Here is a 21060-nt window from a genome sequence, read left to right as displayed (position 1 = left end):
TTCAGTGACTCAAATACAATTTTGAGATGACAGTGAACTCCCACTAGGAGACACATTTGATGTGGTTCATTCCATACTGTGCACTTATTTACCAAACCAAGGTCAAATCATTTCTCATTCTAATCCCTTTGTGGCTCTGAGAGGTTCATATTAAATGCAAACACTTCAGCCTTGAAACAAGACTAACCTTGAATTCTGCAGGAACTACCAACTTGGGTGTGTCCACTCCAAAGAGTCTGTCCACACCCATCATGATGACCACTGCAAACAGCACAGCAAAGTCACTCACAGTGGTTCTCACCTGGGAACAAATTTTGACAGATAAATGTATGAATACAGACACATACAAACAAACTAATCATGAATAATATCATCTTGAATAGGGGAGAAAAAAAAAGAGAAAAACCCAAGAGACCCAGTGGGTCTAACACAGACATGAGCATTGTAAGATTACATGTATATTCACCTCCTTCTTGCAGGCTATCACTCAAGGAGAACATAGCAAACTTAGGGGCTTCAGAGGGCCTCTAGGGGGTATGGAGTCCATTTGTACAATGCACATAATTTGTATATTTTATCACACTGGTAAAAATACCAACTAGGTTTGTAGAAAATTTCACTTCACAAGTTTTAACAAGATTAAAAAGCGAAAACTGGCCCCACCTTTGGTTCTGGCTCCACAGAGACCACACTTGACTCTGCCATTAAAACCTGATACTCACAAATTGATTTATTTACTCACGGCATTGACTTGATTAAATGTGACCCTACATCGCCAGACATGGAATTTTCGTTAAGGGCAGATTTTGAAAGATCAGATTTGAAGCTGTCAAATGATGTATAGCTCGATGAAAATGGTCTCTCCTAACCTCATCTCAATATTGGAAAGAAGACACGCACTCTGAAAAAGTGTGTACTGAGAAAAGAGGCTCTGAAGTAGAGAGTCTATTCAAGCCCTTAATCTCATCAAGCCATGCTAGCTGTGCAATGAATGTGACAAAAAACAAGATGTAAAACACCAAAACAACAATGAAAAGATTATCAGATTAAGCTGAAATTGGGCATGCTCTAGTAACACACTCTATCCATTAATAATACTGACTTTCCATGCAGTAGCATCGTTTCAAAGACTACTAGACTACTAGAGTTGAAAGTGAAGAGAGTGTACAAATGTAGATTTTTTTTTAAAGGGATTTCTCAGACATACTAAACACATAATCACAATATTCTGAAAAAAGTGCTTTAGAAAAACTCCTAATAATGCAATTTCCTATTCGCTTTACGTTTCCAAATGCACTGTGAAGAAGAATTACTCTTTCAAAAAATATGAAAAACTCAGGATTGACTACACTTAGATTGACCTGTATCACCTATTTTGAGTCCTCACATAAAATCAGGGCATGCGACTGCTGATTTTGTGATGTATGGTCACATACACTGCATCTGGTTCTAGACAAGGAGACTTTTTGAGAGATTATCTATTTGTGACCCTGCATCACAAACCAACGAAAAGTCGCCAGACATGGATTTTTAGTTAATGGCAGATTCTGAAAGAGCAGACTTTTAGCTTTAAAATGATGTATAACTCAATTCGAATGGACTGTCCTAACCTATCTAGCTATTGGAAAAAATGCACACAATCTGGATAAGTGTGAACTGAGAAAAGAGGCTCTGAATCACAGAGTCTATTCAAGTGCTTAATCTTTACCAAGCCATGCTAGCTGTGTGATAAATGGGACAACAAACAGGATGTAAACCACTGGAGCAACAACAATGAAGAGACTAATTGATTAAGCTGAAATTAAACATGCTCTATTAACACAGTCTGTCCATGATTGATGCCAACTTTCAAAGCAGCAGCATTATCCTTTCAAAAGTTATCAGAGTTGAAAGTGAAGAGTGTGCAAAGGATTTTCAAGAAACAAAAAGGGGCCTCTAACACATACCTGATCACACTTCTCTACAAAAAATAAGGCTGTAGAAAAACTGGGGGACTTGGTAGGTCTGTAGATTTAATAGGAATGGTGTGAGAGTGATCTCATTTATATACAAACCAGTCTACATGTACATCCACACAAAGTCATGCTGTTTGTAAACTGTATATGACATCATATACAACCCAGTCTACAACATCCACACACTCATGCGGTTTGGAAGTATATGGCATCATATACAACCCAGTCTAAATCCACACAAACTCACAATGTTTGGGAAGTATCTGGTGGTCTTGAACTCCTTGAGGCTGTAGGCGATAGTGAAGGTTCCAATCATTAGGATGAATGACATGAGGAAGACATCAGACACTGGGACATGTTTACCACAGTAGTTCCCTACCAAAGTCCCATTCATACTCGCACAGTCTTCCTCAGTTTCCTCCTCACCAAAGTCTTCTAGGGGATATGAGTACAGGCCTATCGACGAGTTGCAATAGCATTCGTAGGTGTCATTCTCATGTGGATACCTGAAAAAAAAAAAAGGGGGACACATGTAAATACATCCTTCATTAGTAATCTTTGTTTTCTATGCAAGCAGAAACTCATCAATACTACTACCAATTGTTGGCATACACATGTCATTATCAACAAACTCATCATCATTAATAAGCAGAATTATTGCTGAAATTATTAACATCATGAAAATAGCACCACCATAAATTACAATTATCATTACCAATCATATCACGTCTGGAGACTTGTACAGTTCCTCAGAGCCTATGGCAACACACTTGACAATGAGTTATAATAATATACTGTGTCATGACTTATCATAGTTTAGACTGCATTGCACATGTACGTCTGCGCTACTCTGCTTTTACCTCCTCTCCATCATCATCAACTCAATCTTCAGTTCCACCCTCTTTCCTCATCCACATCAAGTGATATCTGTGAAACCTACACTGATATAGAGGCTTTGAACATTTTTAATATTAAGACTTGGGTCACCAGCTCTTAATTCCACTACCCACAGTGCACTGCTCTACATTCTTTCTTAATGAGACTAGTTCTGAAAGGGACCTTTTTACATTCAGCAGTGGTCTCCTCTTCACAAAATTTCCTGATATTGCAGACAGTTCTGCACTAGAGGACTGATATCTCTGGCTCTATTGAGTAATTTTGTTGAGACCAAAACCTTTTGAGAAGATTCATCTTCATCACTTTCTGAATGATGAATTAAAGAGGTAAACAAAGAGTTTCAATGCAAAACAAGTTAACTCCATCATTGTCAAGTTGATATATGTGCCATTAAATCCGAACCCCCCCCCCCCAAACAAACAAACAAAGAGAATAACAAAATATCAGTTTTTTAAAACCATAATGTCAAAGCTATTCTTTTTTATGCAGCAAGTATCATGGAGTCAAAAGGGGCCTGAGCTTTTGATCCTAGCAGAATCTTTGTCAGAGGCAAAATGACAAACAGGCAGGGAAAGCAATCACATATAAGGACTTCACACAACAAGAACAGTCAGGGACGGGCTGGGGACACAGAACAAAGAAAACAAAAGGAAAGGGTAGGAGGTCATGGGCAAGGAGCCCAACAGGTAAAGGAAAGAGGATTAGAGCAGGAGGGTGGACAGACAAAAGGCAGAGGAGGGTCAGTAATGATCCTGAGGACCATGGGGGCAACCATTGAAGGAAAGAGATGAATAGGGAGGCAACATCAAACAAGATGAGGAACAACAGCGGGATAAAGAAAGGAAAAGAGTGAAATAGCAACAGCAAGGGGAAGGGGAGGGGGGCCGAGCAAACAGCGAGCCCTAAATAGGTGTACCAAGAGGAGGTAAAATATAAGTGAGAGTCAACCAACAAATGCATATGCAATCAAACATATCAAAGTATATATACACAATAATGAGAATAATAATAGCAATAATAATAATCATGATATTGATAGAGGAAATTAGAATAATGATAATTAAAGCACATATGAAAAAGGGGAGGGGGGAAGACACAAAATCCAAGGGAGAGAAAAAATGTATATGTTAACTCGTTGAGGACGAGTCCCGAGTATACTCGGGCAGGTGTCTATGGGAAGTGCGTGTTGTAGCAAAATCAAACCGTCCTCAACGGGTTAATAAGCAAGCATAAATGGGCATAGTAAGCACGAATATGTATAAACACAAACAAATACAAATGTGTGCATGTGTGGATGGAAAAAGGATGTATAAAAGAGACTCTGACAGGAGGAAGGAATCAATCATGAATAGAAGGGTCTGCAATTGGAAATGGTGCAAAGAAGGAACAAAATAAAATTAATTACAATTCCCCTTACAGGTCAATCTTGTTCACTTCTTTGAATTTTCCCTCTATTCTGACAGGTTATGTATTTCTATTTCCCTTCTTTGGCAATCATTGTTCTTCTCTGTCCATCTGTTTGATTAACATTCTCTCCAAACAGTGTGCCACCTTACTCAATTCCTTTTCAGCTGACATCGACAGGCTGGAGTGTTAACTTTGCTCTTGCTGCACTCACACCCAGTGGCTCAGATACAATGACGACATTGAATCTTGTCTCTCAAAACATGTGTCTGATCTCACTGCACGCAGGAACAAGAAAATAGGCAACTTCATGAAGAAACGACAACAGTATAACAGATTGAGACGACACACCACATTCGCTGACGTATCCTCCACTTCAGTCATTTACCTTTCTTCTTCTCCCCTTTCTCAAGGTCTCAAGTTTTGCCCCACCCCACCCAAGGTCGATCAGATAGCACTCAGCCAAGACCTCTCTACTTTCTACCGCAGGTTAAGCCTCAAAGAGTTCTTTCTCTATGAACCCCCTTCTGCTCCTGAGAACTTCCACCAAAAAAGCTCAGGGATTCCCCTCAAGAATGGAGTTCCATCCCTGGAAACGTACATCAAAGCTGTCTCATCTCAAGTCCACTCCGCAGATGCCCTCGACAGTGCATCACATGACAATCTCCTTAAGGAAGAATGCCAGACTCTCTCATCTCTCAAAACAGGTCTGACATCATCATCAAGCCTGCAGACAAAGGATCAGCTGTTGTAGTAATGGACCGCCAGCAGTACATTGATGAAACCATGGGCCTGTTGCATAAAACTCCAACCGGATTTTTTTCCGGTTGAAATCACAAAATTCTGGTTGGAAGCTCCCAACCAGAGTTTTTATGCAACGGATTTTACATTCTTATGTTAGCAACCTTTAAAAATTCAGGTTGGGCAAATCCCAACCTGAATTTTTTAAGGTTGCTAAAAAAGTTTTATGCAACGGGACCCATGAAACATCTCCACAATCCTTCCCACTACACACTCCTTGACTCTGATCCCATTGATGATTTCTTCCAACAGATCCAGTCGACACTCGATGACATGAAGGAACACGAACACCTCACCATGAAGGCTCACAAATTTCTCTCCCACGTTAACCCTATATCTGTCACATACGCCGTAGTCAGACTGCTCAGACATTTTGCAGTGCACAGACACAAGATTGCTGATTGCCATTTCTGATTATTATTATTGATATTAATGTGTCATGTTATACATCATTTGAAAGCTTATGGTCTAAACTTTCATTTTCCATAATAATCTGAGTGAGGGCGCACTTCAGTTTTAAGTAGGACGCCCTCTTATGTCACATAATTATCAATGCAGACTTATTTCCACATGTTACCACCTCATTTTTCCACACAACATGAGCTTGCATCACAAAAAGGTCTCATAGATGTTGTAGAGAATTTATTCAGTTTTCAGATGGTATGATTTTTTCATCAATAGCATCAGTACTTTTCATTTTATGAACAAAAGTCTGTGGCAATTACAACCTAGATTTCACACATTTTGTGTACCGTGGTAATTTCTGATTTTGTAAGTGATGTTGGCCTGAAAGTAGACAAAGCGTTTTTGTATCTTGTCAAGCTGAAAATATAAATTGAATTGTGCTTTTTTCTTTCAAATTTATATTAATCTTGTCCTATGATAATGCCATAATGATAAGATAATCTAATGATAAAAAATGTTATTGAAAATAACGTTGGAGTGTCCATGCATTCCAGTTGATCATCATATGCTAGTCTACGACTTTCTGCACTTTCCTTATTGAAACAGAATTAACTATCACAGCAGTCATTTTCTTTATGATAAACCTGCATTGAACTGAAGTTTCGCATAGTGACGGTTTCATCATGTAATAATAATAAACAGTCAAACATACCCCAATATCAAGACTGTACAGCTTCAGGCCGCCAGCAGGAAGCTACTGTAACCCTATTGCTCCTTACACCTGCCCCGCTCTGCCCCCCCAAGGAAAAACGCAGTATCTAACATTTTTGGCGATTTTCACTTTTTTGCATAAATATAGTCAGTGGGCAATCCTTTTTCATACGACATATTCAGATTTTTGAAAAAAATGTTTGGAAAGCTACTTTTCCGTAACTGCCAAACGCAGTATCTACACTTAACTTGCACTTTCCCCAAGGAAAAACGCAGTATCTACATGATGAATATTTCCCCAAGGAAAAACGCAGTATCTACAAATCTAGTCTTAATTACCAGACACTGTTATTTATATATGTGAATACTTTGCCGGTTGTTCTGTAATTTGAACGTAAATTACTTTCTTTAGATATACTTGCTCAATAATAAGACATAATGTTCAAAATATCTAACCGAAACAATACTGATTAGTAAATATTTTGATGAGATCGTGATCCTAATATAAAACACAGTGTGTGATTAAGACTAACCGAGTGCACATTAAACAACAGCACAACACTGACAGCTTGCATAATTAACTGCACTGAGCATGCAGTCAGCACAGGGCCCGGCCGGCTAGTCAGCATTTACAGTGTGAGTGTGTACTTGTCTTGGATTAAAACAAAATGTTGTCGCGGGGAAAATTACTCGTGAGCCTAGCCCTCAAGAAAAATTTATCTGCAGATAATGAGTAAGTAATTCAAAACTATTTCAATATTGAAAGAATAAAGCTGATCGTTTGTTACACGAAGCGAGGTAGGCCCTAAACACTAATGCATGTTTGTCACACGAAGCGAGGTAAGGTTAGAGTTCTAAACACAAATGCATGTTTACCTCGCTTCGTGTGATTATTAAACGATCAGCTTTTCTTTCACATTCTACCTCGATGATGAACATCTTTCGTACTATTTCAATATTAACTTGTTGTGAAGTAACTTTGATAGGCCTAGACCCTTGTCAAAATTCCTCAGGCTCCAAATCTTAAAGTTTCGTCGAAAGGCAATAGACCTAGGTACCTAACGTTAGATCTGTTTGTGTTGTATCGGATAAACGTTGCGTTTATACTAACATGTTAGACCCTATATTAAGATCTAAGTCCAAGTCTAAGTAAGCCTTGTCTAGACAGTAACGTTTGAGTCTTGCGTCTCTTTTCTATTAATCAGAACTTTCAGGGTCCGTATTCCGAAAGTCTAAAGAAAGATGTAGTGTAGGACTAAAATAGGCCTACTCTAGGGCAGGCCTGTTTATAAAACTATAAGAAAGAAGTCTAGGAAAACCTAAGACTAAAACTTAACCACTCAGACTCCTTCTTCTTCTTCTTCTTCTGATTAAGTCTGCCTCCTTCAATAGACTGAAGATTCTTGCAGACTGGTGCTATTTACATTATAATTTATTTACAGATATTTACAAGCACATAGAAAATTTGACGAAAAAAAAACTAGCCTATCCTATTCCTAATTCTAACACCGCTAGTGAAGTGTCAATGTTCAATTATCTACTCCATACCATATTGTCTTAAAATTACATAGACAGCGATCTAGTTGAAAATAGATTATGTGAAAAATAGGTAGGGGCCTAGACCGGTAATCTAAGGGCTTACTTAAGCTTTCTGCAGTTCTAACGTTAGGCTATTTTTTTCTGTGAGTATCGTGCATAGCCTGAGGCTGTAGACTCGTGTAGCCTGCTACGTAGCCAGCCTAGAATAAACGATATAAAAACTAGACCTAGTCTAGATCGATCTAGGTCCAGACATCCGATTTAGATTTATTTTGGTCTAGACAGACTCTAGCCTAGACTATACAGATCTAGATCTAGTATTCTAAATGCTAGTTAGCGGCTAGGTCATATCACATTACAGCCCTGGCAAGCTTCATATTTATAAACGCGTAACGTTTACAGCAAGATCGATCTGGGAATGTAAGCAAAACCCATTACGATCCAAGAACGATCTGTTATATGTTAATGCTATTGTTATGAAGCCTCCTCTGTAATCAGGGCATAAATGGGGGATGGAGGATGCATCCCCTAGGGCCACAGGTTGAGGATGGTGCATCATGAATACTTGTACAATGATGTATACATGCATACATAATTATGGCAGAAGATTAGTCCTAGTCATTCCGCTGTAGATACTGCGTTTTTCCTTGGGGAAATTCGTTCCATTGTAGATACTGCGTTTTTCCTTGGGGAAATCAGTCAATTGCATGGGGTTTCCCCAAAGTATCTACAGTTTCATTAATAACTTAAAAACAAAACAAAAACAAAGAATGATATTTTGCAGGAAAATTGGTAGCTAGATAGACTAAAATTCCACAATGAAGGAATTTTTCAAAAGAGTATATTTTCCAGGGGCTTTGACAAAAACATAAAATGGTGAATATCTCGGTTGTTGAGAAATGGAGCTGGATGTAGATACTGCGTTTTTCCTGGGGGGGGGGGGGGGGGGGGGGGCGCTGGCCCCGGCTAACTAGAGACCCATTGCACTGCTGTTAGTGCTGAGTAAACAGTTGCAACTGCTGCACCGAATGTGCAGTGTTCAACTATTCTTCAGATCATTTATGAGTCCCTAAACACAGATGAAACCTGTATGGCCATGCCTAATGGGATCAGGACTCAAATCATTGATTTTCGAATACATCGGATCACCTAATTTGTCAACTTGATGACAAATTCTAAGTCTAGTTTCAATTTTATTTTGTTCCTTCTTTGCACCATTTCCAATTGCAGACCCTTCTATTCTTGATCGATTCCTTCCTCTTGTCAGAGTCTCTTTTTATCCAGCCATTTTCCACCCACACATACACACACTTGTATTTGTTTGTGTTTATACATATTTGTTCTTACTATGCCCATTTATGCTTGCTTATTAACATATGCATTTTTTTTTTCTCTCTCTCCCTTGGATTTCGTGCCCCCCCCCCATTTTTCATATGTGCTTTAATTATCATTATTCTAATTTCTTCTATAAATATCATTATCATTATTGCTATTATTATTCTCATTACTGTGTATATATACTTTGATATGTTTGAGTACATACACTGTATGCATTTGTTGGTTGACTCTCACTTTCATTTTACCTCCTCTTGGTACATCTTTTTAGGGCTCGCTGTTTGCTCGGCCCCCTCCCCTTCCCCTTGCTATTTCACTCTTTTCCTTTCTTTATCCCTCTGTTGTTCCTCATCTTGTTTGATATTGCCTCCCTATTCATCCTTTTCCTTCAATGGTTGCCCCCATGGTCCTCAGGATCATTACTGACCCTCCTCTGCCTTTTGTCTGTCCACCCTCCTGCTCTAATCCCCCTCCCTTTACCTGTTGGGCTCCTTGCCCATGACCTCCTACCCTCTCCTTTTGTTTTCTTTGTTCTGTGTCCCTAGCCTGTCCCTGACTGTTCTTGTTGTGAAAAGTCCTTATATGTGATTGCTTTCCCTGCCCGTTTGTCATTTTGCCTCTGACGAAAATTCTGCTGGGATCGAAAGCTCAGGCCCCTTTTGACTCCATTTTACTCCATTGGTTCTCCACTTTTGGACAAGCAGTTTTCAGTAGCCTTTTTTTGCTACACTTATTAAGAAGTATCAGTGGAAAGGTCTTATTTTGCTCTATCTAATGATGGACTTCTAAAACATAGAGTCAAAAGGGGCCTGACCTTTCGATCCTACAAGAATCTTTGTCAGAGGCAAAATGGCGAACAAGAAGGGAAAGCAATCACATTTTATAAGGACTACACACAAGAACAGTCAGGGGAGGGCTAGGGACACAGAACAAAGAAAACAAAAGGAATGGGTTGGAAATCATGGGCAAGGAGCCCAACAAGTAAGGGAGGGGGATTAATTAAAGCAGGAGAGTGGACAGACAAAAGGCAGAGGAGGGTCACTGATGACCTCAAGGATCACAGGGGGCAGCCTATGAAGGATAGGGATGAATAGGGAGGCAACATCAAACAAGATAAGGAACAAGAGAGGGATAAAGAATAGGAAAAGGGCAAAATGGCAACAGCATGATTGGGTAAAGGGGGTGGGGGAGGGCTGGGCAAGCATTGAGTCCTAACCTGGACAGGTGTACTTGTGTTCGAGCCTGAATCCTAGCCTGGTTTTGAGAAACATTTGAAAATGGCACTTAACCCTAACTAGGCCGGGGGGGGGGGGGGGCCTCTGAGGCCCCCCTTCGACGTTCCGCGCAATGTATCGCTAACGCGAAAAGTTATCGCCGTGACGTTTCATGACTTTTTTCTTTTGAGTCTCCCGCATCTTTTGACACTAAATTTGCGATGCCCGGCGCGCGGTTCCGAATTTGCGCATAAATATGTACATGCATGTCAGACCAAAAATTGCTCAAAAACGTGAATTTGTGTACAATTTCAATGCAAACTGTGCTTACAGGCAAATTTCATAAAAGCATGATTATTTTGGGGTTTTATTGATTACAATCAATTAATAACATATTTTCTTGTTCGGAACAATGTCATGGACAAGTTTCATCGAAAAAACAATGAAAAACATAAAGTCAAAAAAACAGGGAAATACATAAGAAATTCAAAAAACAATAAAATAATTAATTTTTTTTCTGATGGCACAATATTTTTCTCTTATATTTGCTCAGGACACTAAAAAGAATATTTACACAAAAAAATCTGCCCATTTTGAGCTTTATTTAGTGATTTATACCAAATTGTCTGATTTCATGCATCATTATGCATAAATTTGCATAATTTAGCATAAGTGATAATTTTTTTAAAATTTAACTTCGTGGTACTTTAGATTACATCATAGGCAATGTGTGTGCCAATTTTCATCGCGATCGCGCGGTCGACGGCCGAGATCTGGAGGGGGGACCTGGGAAGGCGCCCCTCCGGCTCGATGATCTACCTAAATAGCCCAGCCTAGTTAGGGTTAACTTATTTTGCAATCCAACTCTTCATATACTGTCATACATGGATGAGACTATGGAGATTATGATGGGGGCTGACCACCTACCTGTTCACTGGATAGTGTTTGTAGATCTTGAAGAGCTTATGGATGGACTCGTAGATGAAGATGAAAGAGATCAGACTAGAAAAGCTCTCCTCAATGAAGCGAGTGAAATACTTCACCATGGCGCTGGCGTCCGTAGCAACCAGGATGATGCACAATATCATAGTCCAGAGCCCAATCCAGAAGCGAAAGGATAGATAGTCTAGAGCAAACGCTCTGAGATGAGAAATGTAGAAGGCACAGGATCTCAGAATATGGCTACTCAGTTCAGTGCATTGGTTTGAATGTGGAATAACTGAAATGACCATATATATTTTTTTTGAAGTGTTCATTACCTTTCTTAACTTTTGCAATAAGGTGCAAGAACCACTCCATTTTTTTTTTTAAGACCATTGACTTTACGGTGTCAGTTTATTTTCATAGTGATGGATACAAACATTAAATCTTATATAGATTCCTCACATGATTTTAAAGTTGCTGAAACCACTGACAATCAACCTTTGACCACTCCCTACTTTCATTAAAAGTTGATCAAAATTATGACAAAGCAGACCATTCAGCTAAGGAGACATTGTTCCAAAGAGTTAGGCTTTCGTATAAAAGAGTAAGAGAGAGAATCTTACTCGCAGACACTGACAAGAATCTTTTCATAAACCAGGATAGGACCAGTGGACCCCAATATCGTGAGTGGCTGGCCAGCAAAGAGGGAGAAAGCCACACCACATATCGAAGCACCCAGCAGACTCTCCAGAGCACTCTGAAATGGTAAAGAAAAAAAAAAAAATGTCATAAGAGCTGAGGACAGTGACTTTGTGAAGTGTTTGAGTTCACCACAGAATTTGAAAGGCTCTGATTTCTTTGTTCGTTGTTTTTAGCTGCATGACATCATTGTAAATAATATAAATTCCACATGTATACAAATATTATCATAAACATTGGGAAAAAAGATAATACAGTTGTACAAGTTTGATCTCTGATGGCAACTAAGACAACAATAACAGTCCAAAATCATGTCTGCACTCTTGTGGAAGACTGTCACAAATGATGTTATTTGTTCACACACACACACACACACACACACACACAAATAAACACAAAATTAATATATTAGACACACAATCTACTTTAAGTGACAAGGTATCGGTTTTTTGAAAACATCCTAAATTCCATCAATAACAACATTTTCTAGAAACTTCAGTAGCTTGCACCATGACTTTGGTTCGATGTAAATTTGGTCAATGAAAATGTTACACCTCTCGACAAATCTGACTATTCAAGGTCTGCTGTCCAGAAATCTGGATAATTAGACAAATTCTGGGCATCAACATGCTGCTATATCAAGGAAAAAGTAAAGAGTGTTGCTGTTGATTGTTCTTTATGCAGAAGACTATCTGAAATTGTCCACATTGGATGTAAACTGTCCTCATCAAATATCTCTGAGTTTAATATGAGGAATTTGAGACAACATTTGTCGGGACTGTTTGAATTCCTAATGACATCAGTATTAAGACCCATATGAGAATTGTTTCCACACCAAAATCTCTTCTTGTTATTGTGTGATTCTCAAAAGCCATTCCAACTTTCCTAAGAGGTCTACATGATAGGGGCTTTCCCTCTCCTTTATGTGTCTTACCATTTGGTTGTGTGTTGCTTCACCAAGCAGACCCCCAAAGGTGATGACAGGTGTGATGCAGGCAAAGTACATGAAGATGAAGGAGGCCACACACTGTATGTGCATTGCATCCCGGAAGTCACTGAGGAACCAGGGGAACCGACGTTTGCAGTCCTGAATCAGACCACCAAATAACCTGGTACAGATGAAAATGACATCAAGAGAAGAATTTTAATATCAACACCATTATCTACAGGATATCATTTTTACCATATTATCTTTTGCCACCAGAGCTCTTCTACCACATCTACCATTCTCTTCAATAATCTCATCTTTTATCTCTATCTTGTCACATTCCCCTTCAACACCTTGCTCTCAAACTGTTCTTTTATTTCTTGGTCTTTATTAACCACCCTCTTTCTTCATGCCTTCAAAATCTTCCCTCTCTCTCTCTCCAAGTTCCTTCCTCCTTCACTCTGTGTAAAACTTCAATGTTCTTTCATCCTCCTCCTCCTTTCATCTCGTGTCTCTCCATCCTCCTTACCTGCCCGTCCTCTCCAAGCCCTCGTGATTTTCATGTCCCCCATCTGTGTCATCAATCCCTTCCACATGTCCATTAGGGGAGGCCGAGGGGTAGGCTGACAATCTCTTGGCCTGGGAGGGGGCTGTCTTTGGGGGCTCAATTCGGATATTGGGATCCCAAGCACCTGAATGGATGTTGAGACACACAATGATGAATACTTTGTACACAGGAAGTGAAACACATGAATCATAGGATGGTAGACAGGTTGTATGCAAAGCTTACGGTCACCTGCACAGACTAGAGTTCATTTTCCTTGTAATGGTATTTAAATATTCATTGCAAGCAGAAATTCTTCACTTACTGTACACAAAGTCTGACGGGAATCAGAAAAGGCAAAATATAACTGCGTAATAAAGAATTCCACCCCAGACAAGCATCCAGTAGACCAACAGTTTGTAATCTGAATGTTATGTAAATATCTTTAACAGCCAAATCTGCCTTTAGTAGCAGCCACCAGCTTAGACCAGGTACAGGTCGAATGGGGTCTCTACCCCCCCCCCCCCCCCCGAAATACCATGGAAAAGATCTTACATACAGTGAGAACCCAAAACGCAGCCAGCTGCCACCAATTTTGTATCTTGTGGTATATTTTTAGCTGTATGGTGGCCACATGGAGCCACAGGCGAGCTAGGAATTACAGCATCAGTGTGTTTTTCAACTTTACAGCCGTGCCAGTCATATACATGTACAACATGGTGGACAGCTAAGTGATTGCCACTGCTGCATTCACCCATCATTTATGCACAGTAATGGACTTGTGAAAAGTTTGCTTGCTGTATGCCTGCTAGTACGCAATAATGTGACCAATGACAGCATTGTTCAATGTACAAAATGTTGTTATTAGCTCATTCATATGCTGCAAGTACACATGAACAGACTTATACCACTGAGCTACACAACTTGATACAGTAGCTCCACGCCTACACCCATACAGTGCAAGCTTTTTTCGTCTCACTTGGGTGGCTGCTAGAGAAAGGTTTGACTGCACGTGACTGATTCTGAACAATGCGATTTGACATGATTTTATTTCTGTATATTCTTGAAACAAACAAACATAAAAACAGACTACATGCAGCTTTGGTAAATAATGGAGAAAGGACTGATAAAAAGTATAATCCCACCTAATCATGAAAGCAGAGCTCAATAAAGTATCCAAAGACACACTACGAATGTACATTTGTATTTCCAAATCCCATAAAAAGCAATACAGGTAGTTAAATACAGTTGTACATTGATATGCATGTATAAAAGAATACAAGTACCTTGTATTTGAAAGTCAAACATACATAAATCGTACATATATACCAACATATACTTGCAAAGGTTTGAAAACAATAAATTATGAACATTTCATTCTGAAGAGTAAGGTAATAAATCAAAGTAATGTAATAATCAAAGTCATGTAATAAATCATCAGAGCTGCCAGACAGGGAAGAGGTGGCTATTTTCCAATGAGAGTTCCTGTATGTTGCAATCATGTACAGTATGTAAACTTATCTGCCTCACAAGAAGCATTAAAAACAAGTTCAAAATGTCTCACACTTAAATCATTACTGTATCAAGAAGTACTTGAATTCAAACTTGCAATCAACTGGCCAATCAACATGCATACTTGTCAGAGCTCATTTCTGATTGGCTGCTTCTAGTCAAGTTGTGGATTGACACAATGATCCATTAGGGGTCATCATAGCCTTTTGTCAAGGCCCTCTCGCTGTATGGTGAAGAGAGCCCAGCTGAGTGGGGTTGCGCGAGGGCCTTTTGAGATCTGCTTCGCATCCTTTTGTTAGCCCTTTGAATTACCGACTTTTGCTCCCCGATTTCGGGAGCAAAAGTCGACCAATCGGCGTGTCTGTCTGCTCGAACTAGATTTGAACAGAGCGAATGCACGCTGCTGCCGCAGACCTCACAGAACCCTACACACAGAGTGTGTAGAGTTCCGTGGCAGACCTCCTCCGGTGGTAAGTGATGCATGCGAACAGGCATGATAACACCAAGGCTGAGGATACGGGGAGCGCGCCATTCCATTGGTTGACCGGAACCCATTAAAATGAGTATTCAGAAAGGTTCATGTGTCATGAATGATAATGTGTAAAGCAGATCTCAAAAGGCCCTCGCGCTGGCGTGCTCGGCTGGGCTCGCTTCGCTTGCCCAATACAGCGAGAGGGCCTTGACAAAAGGCTAGGGTCATCATGGATCAGGGCGATTGTCTCACCTGGTGGAAGCACTGTGACCGAGTCGATAAACTCATCAATACCGGCCAAGAGATCTTTGACATTCTTTGCCTTGTATGCCACATCATGGAACACCTATGCCATAACCACATCAAATAACAACAATATTGGGAATACGAATATTAGGTAAAACAACAAACAAACACAAGTGTCTCTTACCCTTTCTCCTTCTATTCAATACTTGGGTTTCATTATACAATCAGAAGCAACACAATCTAATATTGCATATTATGCTCTCTTTGAGTATTGTATGCTATTACACTACCTACTCATATAAATCTAAAAATCAAGACATCACAAATGAAGTGATAATTTTGCATTCACAACACAGGACAGAAAAAAAATATTGTATACACATGAGTACATGTATATATGACCATGCATCACAAATCCAACAAAAAAGTTGCCCACCCTGATTTTACATGAGGACTCAATACGTGAAATGGGTCAGTCTAGTCAATCTTGAGTTTTTCATCATTTCTGGAAGATCAATTCTTTTTCTACATACAGATTTTAAAGTTTGGAATCAAGAAAGAAACAAGGGGAAAATCATGTTTTCTGCAGTTTTCTGGAGTGTGTGTGTGTGTGTGTGTGTTTATTGTAGAGTGTAATTAGGTATTGGTAACAGGCTCCTTTTCATTTCTAAAAAAAAATAAAACTTTACATAGTTCACTATTATTATCTTCTTCTTGTTTAAACTCTGATAACTACTGAAAGGATGGTGCTACTGCATGTACTATAAAGTTTGCATCAGGTATGGAGAGAATTTGCTTCATGAGTGTGAAAAATGTCAGTGTAATCTGATAATCCCTTCACTATGTTTTTTTATGGAGTTTCACATCCTGTTCTTTCGTACCATCCATTGCACAGAGCACAGCCCAGAGACATTTAACACTTGAATAAACCCTTATAAACTTCAAAGCCTGTTTTTTTTTTTTCAGTAAACATTTTTCCTGCATGTACTTCCATTTCTTTATTTAGACATGTTAGGAAGGTTCATTTGCATTGAGTTATACATCATTTGAATGTTTGAAGTCTGCTCTTACATGTAAATCTGCCATTAACTTAAAATCCATAATTACTGTTGCTTTTCTGGTGGTTTTGTGATGCAGGTTCACATACAATGTATATTCCCACATGGTAAAGGTTAACTACACACAGCAAAGTCGCTGGCGCACGGAGACTCTGCACTGCGTCTAGTCGGGCTAGGTAATGGTATTGCTACTTTCACATGACTGAGATCCACTTTATTATTTTATAATCATTAAGGAGCAAAACAGAAAGTCATCACAAAGTTTGAATACCTACACTGTATTCACTGTTTGCCAGTAAAACATACTGTGCATAATTTTGGAAGTGATGGAAAAAAGGATTTTTGCAAAGAAAATACAAATCACTTTTCCCAACTTGCTCTTCTTTAATTTTTACTTTACATCCATTGAGAAGAAATACAGTAATTACTCTGTCATCTGAAGAGACGTTAAGTTTTATGTGGGTGTGTCTGGGGTCTGTGTGTGTGTGTGTGTGTGTGTGTTGGGGGTGGGGGGGGGGGGTGTCCAGCAATTCACCTGGCATATGTTCTCAGACTTGATGAAAACATCTTTCCTGTTTTCACTTTTTAAAAATGACCAAATGATTGACTCAGCAATGGACAAGATACACATCTCATTTTATAAATCAACATTTCCTGGCAGACAAATTTGTGTTTTCACCAAACTTAGTTCTGGGTGTCTGGTATGACAGCCCTCTGACTCACAAAGGTCACACCTGGAAAAATTGGCTCAAATCAGATAATCTTTTGATTAAGAACAGCTCATCTCTTCTAATACAAGCATGCCATCTACCAGGGAAGCATTGCGGCACATGAGGTGTAAATTTTCTCAATCCTCTTGATATCACTCATCTAGTTGAGATTTTGAGGCCATTTTTTCCCTTTTTATCCCTCAATGTGAAAATCCAGAGCAACTGAATTAGACTGATTACATCGGGAAAGCTGGGATGACGTCTGACCTGAATTTGCAGCTGACACAATTTGAACGCCCTGCTGGATGTAGTAGAGATGTTTTGTTTGAATAAAAAAGGGTACCCCACCCCCCCCCCCAATAATGGTCTTGTTTCAGCCAGCACATAAATAGTTCTACGACTCAAATGATACTACCTTCTGCTTATAAAGAGAGAGAAAGAGAGAGAGAAAGAGAGAGAGAGAGAGAGAGAAGGGAAAAAAAGAGGGAGAGGAAGAGAAAGGGGTACACATGTATGTATATGTGCATTCACAAATACGTGTGCAGATATGAAAAAACAAATGTGTACTGAAATTATTTATAATGAATACATGTATATCCTATTCAATGAGAGTGAAGAACAAGTTATAATGTACACGCATGTAAGTGCAAGTGACTGTGTATACATGCAATTTTTCAGTATTTATAAAGACAATAAAGATAGTATTTAATGACACGTTTGAGTATCCAGTAAGAGTCTGTACAGTCAGGATTTTACAATAAAGATTTAGAGCATTGAGCATTCATATAATATTCACCACGCTGTTTCAAGAAAGATGCCACAAATTAAACAATTGCAGCTATGAATTAGGGATACTGTATAGTTGGATTGGCACAAATTGTACAATTTTGCTCGATAAACATCTGGCAAATTGAGGGAAGGGCCATTCATTTATAAAATGTAAGGTCAACTGACCCTAGCTCTTCATTGAAAAGGATCCAAGCCATCATTTGTTATTAAGGGGAAAATGGGCACACAAACTCTGCCCCATAGATTATACCTCAACATTAGACATACTTCATTTGTATTTGTATCTACTGTAAACTCTGCATGAAAATCTGTTCGCTTCCTTCCATAGAGAAAGAACTCAGAAACATGCATCTGGCTCCTGAACTAGACTGCTATTCATTAGCTCATACAATACGTATTCATCCCAGTGCAGAAAACCTTGTGTGTTACCTGGTAAAGAGTTTAGGAGTAAACAAGTATGGGGCACACAGAGTGGATTACGTTATTCAAGGAGTGGCTGTCCAACTTTATCATGGTTACCCATTCATATGAGTACAAACCTGAATGCTGCAAAATACAGAAACAGGCCAAACAATTACATATCTTTTACCTGCCATCCCCTTTCTCCCTCTCTTTGTGGGCAATCATTTCTCACATGAGAGACAGATTCCATGATTCCAAAAGAAGCCAGCAATATTCCTTACACATCCCTCTAGAAGCTGTTTATCATTTCATGGCCTTTACATTCCATGTGAAGTCAACAATGTAAGATGTTGAAAAAGTTACAAAATGTTGGTTTTTTTTTTTTTTTTTTTTTTTTCCTCACAGGTGATAGACCTATTGCAGTGATAGCAGGCTAGTTAAACTTCTGAGGAGATTGAATAATTTACACATAGTTTATAATGGTGTGACTGCACACGATGAGGTTAAAATTGAGGTGCTCTATTCACCACCTTAAGGTACGTGTATGCCACATTGAATAGAGCTTCTCATCTTTGCACAAATAAACAATCATCCACTATTTGTCTGCCATATCAATGGGTGTGGTCTAAACCAAGTCCTGAATATAATGACCACCATTCATTTTCTCAGAGGAAGGCCATTGAAAGACAGACTTTGGTTTAATGATGAGCCTGTGAGAGTAATAGTGATGTCATCGTGTGCTAGAAATAAAGTGCTGGATGGCATTTTGCATGCTAGGTTTTGAAAGCATGCAATTGTACTTTTTTTCTTCTCCCAAATGTCATGTGACGAGCATGTGTTGTATGAAAGAGACTTGTTGACACATATGCACCTGACTAACATTCTATAAGCATCCAGTAAAACCTACAACCTGCCTAAGCACCTGACATGCAATATGCCACATTTCACAGGTGGGGAGACTCATCTCAAGGCCATACAGCATTTAATTTAATGGGAGACTCATCCTCAGTCTGTCTGAGAGAATAAAGTTTTAGTTGGGATTGTGAATGGGGACAAAAAACTATCCTTATTGGTCACGGCTTAATAAGTATACCACAGAGAAGTATTGAGAGATGGATATCACAGTCAATATTGTACTCCTGATCCAAGGGGGGAAAAAGAAAGTGTGTGATTGTTCACCAAACAAATACACATTATGCATTATTTAAAAAAAATTCACTATTTTGAAGATGCCCTTTGAAAGACATTCTACACTAGTATCAAGTATCAAGTTCAGACATGAAATCACATTTTTATTTTTATAGCTTCAACAAAGACAATGGCGTGATATCAAAGAGAAAGTTAATATTGGGAGAGATTTCACAAACCTTTACAGGACCTTGAAGGACTGCATATATAGGCTTCTATCCTCACATCAATGTCATGCAATTTCCTATGAAGGAAATGTTTTTGTTGCTGACTACAAACTGAATCACAATTTAAAGGCAGTCATTCCATGCTTAGGTGCCCCTATCTCCTACCTCCACCTCAATTGGACGAGTTATTAATGATAATCAAGACTTGCAGTCAACCCTTGCCTGGCGTATGTTCTTTTGACTACAAGAAGCTATTGAGGAAACTTTTCGATTCCTAGAACAAGAATGAAAAGGGGCCAGTCTCTAATGAAGGGACTTCTGAAATATCCATCAGTCTGACAATGTCTTTACATGCTGGACAAATGTTGCCCTTTTCATTACTTGGCACGACAGTCTCATGTCAGTAAATAATGCCCTGGTAGTAAATTTTCACTCCACAGGGAATGTCTGATTCATTGCTGGTTAGTCACTTATTTCACTTGTTTCCTCTTCTTTCTTCAGGAAGATAATGAAGCAGAGAAAGACGACAAACAGACTGGAAAGGTTTCCAGTTCTCAACCAGAATAAACATGACAAAGAAGGGGAAAAAATCTAATTTCCTGCCATTCTGTGAGCCACAATGTCCAAATGTTTCTTACTGTTTCTGTTGCAGCAATCAGATATTATTTGATAACTACAGTTAAACCTACAATGTATCTCTAATGAAATCTTAGGTGCTGTAAGTGAGCTAATGAAAGAGAAAAAGGCCGGACATTTAGGAAAGCCTTTAAAAGCCTAAAACAGTCCTGATAAAGAATGGATAAGCAATAGAGATTTCCTGGAGAGGTGTACTTACATGTATTGCTCTCTACACTAGTGTATAACAATGTCTACAATGGCACAGTCCTCTTTTTGTTGTTGTTGCTTGCTAGTTTCCTCTCTTTCAGAACGTTATGAGGCATCACACATAAATTCTTACCAGCCTGTAGTAAAGCTCACATTCTTTGAACCTAGTTAACCTCAGTTGGGATGTACTCAGTGGTTGAATCATATAAGCACTGTGGCTTCAATTAAATATATTCAGTGGGTAAAATTATCATAAAATTCACATCATTTGATTGATTACTAGATGCGGTGCTTCAAAGAAAAGAAACTTTATCATTGGAGGATATCTTAAAGGT

General features: G+C 39.0%; 1 protein-coding gene across 2 annotated transcripts in view; it reads right to left on the bottom strand.

Moving 5' to 3' along the window:
* LOC140245027 (electroneutral sodium bicarbonate exchanger 1-like) overlaps nt 1–21060 on the bottom strand; it is a 76817-nt gene that overhangs the window by 25590 nt on the left and 30167 nt on the right. For both annotated transcript variants that reach the window (XM_072324615.1, XM_072324616.1), the window contains exons 8-14: nt 15593–15686; nt 13342–13504; nt 12819–12993; nt 11809–11942; nt 11189–11401; nt 2203–2461; nt 188–301 (exon numbers count right to left, since the gene is read on the bottom strand). In XM_072324615.1, coding sequence (XP_072180716.1) covers nt 188–301; nt 2203–2461; nt 11189–11401; nt 11809–11942; nt 12819–12993; nt 13342–13504; nt 15593–15686 — 1152 coding nt within the window. The remainder of the gene's footprint in view (nt 1–187; nt 302–2202; nt 2462–11188; nt 11402–11808; nt 11943–12818; nt 12994–13341; nt 13505–15592; nt 15687–21060) is intronic.

This window comes from Diadema setosum, chromosome 22 (assembly GCF_964275005.1).
Source record: "Diadema setosum chromosome 22, eeDiaSeto1, whole genome shotgun sequence".
Taxonomy (NCBI): domain Eukaryota; kingdom Metazoa; phylum Echinodermata; class Echinoidea; order Diadematoida; family Diadematidae; genus Diadema; species Diadema setosum.
The sequence above is the reverse complement of the archived record's forward strand: the minus strand, read 5'-3'. Positions and strand labels throughout refer to the sequence as shown.